Here is a 6,973-nt window from a genome sequence, read left to right as displayed (position 1 = left end):
GGCAACAAACGTCTAAAGAATCCATGTATTTTTGTTTTAAACAAACTTTATTGCTGAACAGAACAAGGATGTATGACATTCACACAGCAGCTGCTGAACATCGCCTCTTCTCACATATAACTATTTTGCATGGGTGTCAAGCAAGGCCCGTGGGCCAAAACGGGCCGGAACGAGACTTCAGTCCGGCCAGCCAACCCACCTAGCAAGTGGTTGGTTAAATAAATAAATAGATAAATAAATAAGAGTATAATTAGGGTTTAACATCTTTCCACCTACTGTTTCCTAACCCTGCGGTGTAAAATCATGCATATTGCAACAGCAAAAGGATAGGTTTTTGGGACATGTCACTGTATTTTTCACCCTAAGGCATTAAAACTTGCTTCATGTCTTCCTTTTCCTGTTTTTGAAATCCCTGCTCGCAAAACTGCTAGTTTTTCGCTATTCTTGTGTCTGGCATTAGTTTGGAGTCATTGGAGTCTAACTTGCCATTTATTGGAATGAAACATTTCTTCACTGATCAAACTTATTTTTCAACACAACTTTATTGTTAACTTTGTGCATAATAGTAATACTAATAATTGTAGTAGACCAACACCGGTTTTGAGACCATTTTTCAAGATTTTGGTCTTGACTCTGTCTCTTCTCTTCAAAGACGTCGTGATCTTCACAACACTCTCTCCATGAGAGTCCATGTTATTTTTTCATGTCCGGCTTTAGCACCATTTTAATGCGTTGCCTTGTTTTTAACGGTCACGAGGACTATAAGAATTTAGGATGTGGAACGTCCTGAGGCTGTCTCGCGAGCCCGTTTCCTTGGTAATATGCAGGAAGTGGAGGGTGACAGCCAGCCAATCAGCGGCTCCGCTTTCCCTCAGATAACGGTGACGTGCCAACCGAGGTAGAAACATTTCACTTTAGCTACCGACTAAACTCTCCTTCCTATAACTTCGGTCCTCACTAAGTATTTTTAATGCGCCTTTTTTGAAGTCTCCGGTAGCCTTTTACGTCTAGCTTTGACTGGTTGCACTGACTGCTGGGAGTCCGCCTGTCATGTGATATTTTAAACATGGGCTGCCTGTTGCTTCGCCCCTGAGGAGTCATCGATACAAGTTCGACCGTTTCCAGACGTTGTTTTGTTCTCCGGCTGTTTCAGATGGACGTGCACCGAGTGGACTTCTACATCGGCCTCTCTCTGGCTCTCAGCTCCAGCATTTTCATCGGGGCGAGTTTCATCCTGAAGAAGAAAGGCCTGCTGCGACTGGCCAGCAAAGGCTCCACGCGAGCAGGTGACTTCACAAATCCACAATGTTTACTTCTAATATAAATAAAGTTAGAATTAACTTCGTCTGTAGTCACGACCTGTAAACGGCATGAACTACGATGTATCCCAAGTTGACAAATCAACATATTTGCGTTCTTGCAGCAAATCAACGTATAGCTGCATTTAATCTGTAAACGAAGTGTATATAATAACATGCAACACAGAATATAACAATATAGTTATTGATTGCGAGTTCAACATCACTTAACCATCAGTAGAAATTATTTCAGCCCCAAATAAATGCTTTGGTTTTAAATATTATAAATATTACTATCACTTCTTGTATTCATGTGCATATGTTTGTACACACACTCAAAGTGTGTGCTACTATCTTATTTTAACTGTTGGTGCAATATGAAGCTGCTGTGATGACTAAATTTAAACAGGTGAGATTGATAAAGTCTGATCTCTTATCTAAAAAGACTTACAGGATTCAATAGACATGGAGCTGAGACTTACAGCTGAGCTGATTTATAAAACAGTGTTAGGGTTTTGAATCACTGGGGCTGGATTTCGCTATTAAAATTAATTCTATTTCAGTATTTGTGTTAAAGTTCTATTTATGCAGTGTTCTTTATACAATCAAGAGTTTATAGCTTAATATTTTTCATTCCACAATGATTTTGATGAGACAGCTTAACTAGATAATATTTGACTTATTGGCTTAAAGATTCCCAAAGGATTTACAAATTATCTTTTTTTAATTGCCTGTTGATTTTCCAGTAGTTTAACTAATCTTTGCTACCTAATTACATTGAAACTGGAAAAAAATGGTACATAAATCATTTGATTGTATTAATATTGATGGATTGAACAGTGGTGTGATGTTACTATGTTTGAATCTCAATCTTTCTACTTCTCTACCTCTGCTGGAAAGCATCTGTTTAGATATCAAAATGCAGGATGTTTATTTTACAGGTCAAGGCGGGTACGCCTATCTGAAAGAGTGGCTATGGTGGGCCGGACTAATATCAAGTAAGTGAAAGACTGATCGCCATAAAAATGGGTAATATGGTATGATTATATTTGCACTGCTTGACAGCTACGTTCAGGAACAGTGCGGTCTTTGTTTTTACAAGAAGAAATGAGGCTCTTGTGGGTTTGGTATGTTTTACTGATGACGTTGCTGTGCTTGCGCCATATTGTGTGGGTTACACCAAAGACCACATTTGCACATGTGGGCTTGGAGAAAATAATATTTTCCGTGTTCAACCTGAGCAGCTGCACCGGCTAATAAATATGCACATACTGATGGTGACCTGGTGTCTTGCAGTGGGAGCTGGAGAGGCCGCCAACTTTGCTGCTTATGCATTTGCACCGGCCACGCTGGTCACTCCTCTTGGAGCGCTCAGTGTGCTTGTCAGGTAACTTTCAGCTATTTTTAGTTAAAATGTGGTTCAAAAGAGTTTTCGCTTCTCATCACCTGTGAAACCCGTTTTGTATTGATTTTGGGTAATGGGCTCATGGGGGTCCAGTTTCTCATGTCTGGTTTAAGACTTTACATATCGGCCGTATCAAAACTGCATCTCTTATGTTGAATGGTAAAATGTTCACAAATAATGTGTTTGCTAAAATCTCAAGATGATAGTAAAAACTCAGGACAGTAAAAAGTTGTCAAATGTTTGAGATTCGATTTCAAAAATCAAAATGATAGCAAAACACAAAAAGTTACATAATTTTTAATTGAACTATGTCTACTTTGTTTTAAAACAGTCACAAGATGTAACGCTGACTCAGAATAAATCTTTTGCCTTCCTAATCTACACATGTTAGCTGCAGTTGTTCATCACTGCCTTCGAAAGCTGAAAACAAGCTTGTTTGATTTAGCAAACAGTACCTTAAATACCTTGGGATGCCGAATGCATACAAGCTGTATGCTACATTTGTCAATGAGCTGACAGTCTGACCTTTCTTAATAGCAGCAATATTGAACAATATCTAATATATGGATGAAATATTTGCACTTGATACTCCACATTGAATTTTATTTTTCTCTTCTTTTTCCAGTGCTGTGCTTTCCTCATACTTTCTGAATGAGAGGCTGAATGTGCACGGGAAGATTGGCTGCTTGCTGTGTGTTTTGGGCTCCACAGTGATGGTGATCCACGCTCCACAGGAAGAGGAGGTTGCCTCTCTCAGTGCCATGGCGGAGAAGCTCAAAGACCCAGGTAGACCAGCACCAATATCATCATGATCTCATTAATGAAATGATAGAAAACCCAAAGTCATGAAAGGGTTGAAAGGATGCTTTTCATTTTGTCAGAGTCCTAACTCCTTCCTCAATGCTCCCACTAGGTTTCATTGTGTTTGCCGTGTGCGTTGTGGGAAGCAGCCTGGTTCTTATCTTTGCTGTGGCGCCGCGGTTCGGACAGAAGAATGTGCTGGTCTACATCCTGATCTGCTCTGTGATTGGCTCCCTCTCTGTGTCTTGTGTCAAGGGCCTGGGCATTGGCATTAAGGAGCTGTTCGCTGGGACAGCAGTGCTGAAGGACCCCCTGTTCTGGTCCTTAGTCATCTGTCTGGTGATCTGTGTCAGTGTTCAGATCAACTACCTGAACAAAGCCCTCGACATATTTAACACCTCCTTAGTCACTCCCATTTATTACGTCTTCTTCACCACGTCCGTCATGACCTGCTCAGCGATCCTCTTCAAGGAGTGGTTGAGCATGAACACTGATGGGGTAGTTGGCACAATTAGCGGATTCTTCACCATCATTTTGGGGATTTTCCTCCTCCATGCCTTCAAGGACATTACGTTCACCTGGGACTCCCTTCCACTCTATCTGAGAAAGGGTCGTCTGGGTTTTCCGTGCGGCCATCAACCTTACGTTGCTCTTCCTACCCATGATGTGCAAGCAGCCGAGGAGATAAAGCTGCCTAGAGAAGGAGGCTCAAAGGGGGGCAGAGGTATGCATCAGAGAGCTCCATGAGGAGGACCAGTATTCATGTCACCACTTAAACCAGTTGTGAAGATTTGATTCACATTAAAGCTCTGAAGTGTGGCAAAAAGGTTTCTCATGACCAATGAAAAATGCACTGGATAACCAAAGTTTCCTTAACTTGAAATATAGCACAATTGAGATTGTTACACTGAATTTTCTTTGAATTATTTTCTTATTTTTAGAACAGAACTATACTAGTCTATAGTAAAGTGAACGTCTGTGCACTGCAGAGCGTACATGCCGCACAGCATGTAGTATTGAACCAGATTGTGCCTTCTTCTGTTACTGAAAACGATTGTCTTTGTAGTTTTGCACTTAATCTTTTAATTATGTTTTGAAATATGTAAACAGCTATTTTGTAACAGGTCTTAAGTCAAAAACCTCAATTTGCCCTGAATTCCAAGTTTGAACAATTCCTCCAATGAGAGACTGTATACCTCAGTATTATATAGAAACCAAAGAAAGCTATTTCCAGTGAGTGAACATGTGCCAAACTGTAACATGTATCCAATGTAATGGTTTTATTTGATGATTAAAACATTAGTTGACTAAATGTTTCAAACTGATGGACAGAATTATTTGGCATTTAATTTATTGCATATGTACAGTCCAGAACCTTTTTCTGCTGGCGTCCCAGAGTCAAGACATCTCCCGCGTTGTGTTACCAGGGTGTGGTGAAGTCTGTGTGGCTGTCAGATGTGATTCCTTCCAGTCTGTTCCACTCAACCCAAAAGCTACAGCAGTGATAATTAACACATTCAAACTCGGTTGTACAGTTTGCTTGGTTAACCTTTTTTTTTAAACCCAATGCTCGAACAAAAAATGCCACTGCTTGCAAAAAAAATCTGCAGCCTTAAAGTTTTAAAATGACCATAAACTGACAGAGAACGAAACGGATGATGTATGTCAGGCACTTGTATCAAAAGTAACACTTTGTCGTTCCGCTTCCCAGTTGACTGGACGGGTCTTGAACACACCACAGGGACAGCTGTGTCATGACCAAACCGCGCGCTCTCGCAGCAGAGGCTGACGGCCTGTATCTTGCCAGTCTTTTCTGGAGCAGTGTTCACTCCGCCATGGTCTCGGAGAACGACCCCCTGCTTCTCTGAGTCTGTTCCAGTCTATTTAGGATGAACTGGCTGGTGTCAATAAATCGCTCCACGCAGTTCACAAAGCACACTTCAGTCCTGGAGTCGAGCTTTGGTCCGGGTTTATCCATGCACTTCTCCTGCAGACAGACACAAGAAAAAATTAGAAAAGAAAAAAGTGTTTGGGTTTGAATCCCTTTCCACACTCATAAGTCATGGGTAAAAGTCCAGTTGTCAAAGTTGAGTATTTGAGGTTAATTGGTGACCCTGAAATCGTCAATGTGTGTGAGACTGTCTCTTTCTCCCTGTGATGGACTGGCAACTTGTCCAAGGCCATTGTTGACCAAGTTTAATCGCCCGTGCCCATGTTACTGAGTGGGACAGCAGTTGGATGATGGTAAGGCAACTTTGTCAATAAATAAAATCCTCCAGATTAAAAAATCTCCAATTTGCTATTTTAGCAAGTGAAAATCTACATAATAACAAAGGCCTTTTAACAACATCCATATATAAGAACAATTAACCGACAGCTGATCAATAGGACTCAAATGGCTCAATTTGATGTTCAGATACATTAAAGCTGCTGATATGGTCTTCAGACTCTTGATTTCACCACATTTCAGTGTGTGGTTGAATGTTCAGCATGTTGTTCACGGTCAGGCTGCACTTCACACGAAGGTGTGCTGCGGTTCTTTTTATACACACCTCAGAAAATGTTATTTACAGAATGTCATGGGTGAAACTCTTATTTGTGGCTGGTTGAATCAGTTAAATACATGGCAGACTTTCATAGCATTCGCAAAAAAGAGCTTTGCCATCACATGACCATCAGAAAATCCTTTTTAAAAGTTAAAGTGAAAGCTCGTGGTCAAAGTTAATTTAAAAAGCTGATTACAAATACATTTATATTCCTTTTTAAATACCCATGACTCTTTAGTTTAAAACCATTGCACTGAATTTAACAACCTTTAAATTAAGTATTGCGATCCACCGATATGTTAACATTAAAACGTCTGGTGTGCAGCTTGTTGGTGACAAGAAGAAATTCAATTGGTCACGAATCTTATCTGCGAAACGGACGCGCGGCTGACCGGACGTTCCTGGCGTAACATTTGCGTAATGTGCGTACGTAAGGACCGATATGCAGAGGTAACATTGTGCAGCTCCGTGCGGCCCGCTGGCGTTATTTAGATCATGTTTTCCGGTCATAGCTAACAGAATGCACATTTGTATGAATATATGAACAATCAGCCATCGAGTTAATGTCTGAAAAAGGAAGCTGTTGAGATGCAGAGCGAGCTTAAAGCTGATCTTACCCAGCACACTTCAGTCATCTGATGCACCAGCTGCTGAAATCTTTGTTTCTGAGACTCGATCTCGATGAAATGCTGCAGCTGAGGGTCAGCTGTCGCTCCCTGGCCGTCCATATTCGCTGGAAACGGGCGACAGAGGCAGTATTTTCCTGCTTTTTACAGATTTGGACACGTATTGCTGACCTTCACGTGTGTGTGCTGCCGACGGGAAACAGGAAGCGGCTCAGCCAATCAGAGGCTCCGTTTGTGTGACGACACTCGTCGTCACCATGGTGACGTCGATCAGTACTATCAGGTTTTATTCATTTA

The 6,973-nt window shown here is 41.2% G+C and overlaps 2 protein-coding genes across 2 annotated transcripts; one reads left to right on the top strand and one right to left on the bottom strand.

Moving 5' to 3' along the window:
- Nucleotides 1-918: 918 nt before the first annotated feature.
- Nucleotides 919-4,669, top strand: LOC115407198 (magnesium transporter NIPA2). The gene is made up of 5 exons (XM_030117548.1): nucleotides 919-1,286; nucleotides 2,240-2,296; nucleotides 2,595-2,685; nucleotides 3,329-3,489; nucleotides 3,617-4,669. The coding sequence occupies exons 1-5, from the start codon at nucleotides 1,154-1,156 to the stop codon at nucleotides 4,249-4,251; spliced, it is 1,077 nt and encodes a 358-aa protein (XP_029973408.1). The 5' UTR covers nucleotides 919-1,153; the 3' UTR covers nucleotides 4,252-4,669.
- Nucleotides 4,670-4,742: 73 nt separating this feature from the next.
- Nucleotides 4,743-6,910, bottom strand: timm8a (translocase of inner mitochondrial membrane 8 homolog A (yeast)). The gene is made up of 2 exons (XM_030117571.1): nucleotides 6,668-6,910; nucleotides 4,743-5,491 (listed from the first exon to the last, which is right to left on the bottom strand). The coding sequence occupies exons 1-2, from the start codon at nucleotides 6,776-6,778 to the stop codon at nucleotides 5,330-5,332; spliced, it is 273 nt and encodes a 90-aa protein (XP_029973431.1). The 5' UTR covers nucleotides 6,779-6,910; the 3' UTR covers nucleotides 4,743-5,329.
- Nucleotides 6,911-6,973: the final 63 nt, after the last annotated feature.

This window comes from Salarias fasciatus, chromosome 2, assembly GCF_902148845.1.
Source record: "Salarias fasciatus chromosome 2, fSalaFa1.1, whole genome shotgun sequence".
NCBI lineage: Eukaryota > Metazoa > Chordata > Actinopteri > Blenniiformes > Blenniidae > Salarias > Salarias fasciatus.
This window is presented reverse-complemented; position numbering and strand designations above follow the sequence as displayed.

Bases quoted from the DNA above. Each gene is read 5' to 3' on its own strand.
- timm8a (XM_030117571.1), bottom strand. From the start codon at position 6,778: ATGGACGGCCAGGGAGCGACAGCTGACCCTCAGCTGCAGCATTTCATC. The intron at 5,492-6,667 runs GTAAGATCAGCT...GTCTGTCTGCAG, and splicing joins AGATGACTGAAGTGTGCTGG to GAGAAGTGCATGGATAAACC.
- LOC115407198 (XM_030117548.1), top strand. From the start codon at position 1,154: ATGGACGTGCACCGAGTGGACTTCTACATCGGCCTCTCTCTGGCTCTC. The intron at 2,297-2,594 runs GTAAGTGAAAGA...GGTGTCTTGCAG, and splicing joins GTGGGCCGGACTAATATCAA to TGGGAGCTGGAGAGGCCGCC. The intron at 3,490-3,616 runs GTAGACCAGCAC...TGCTCCCACTAG, and splicing joins GGAGAAGCTCAAAGACCCAG to GTTTCATTGTGTTTGCCGTG.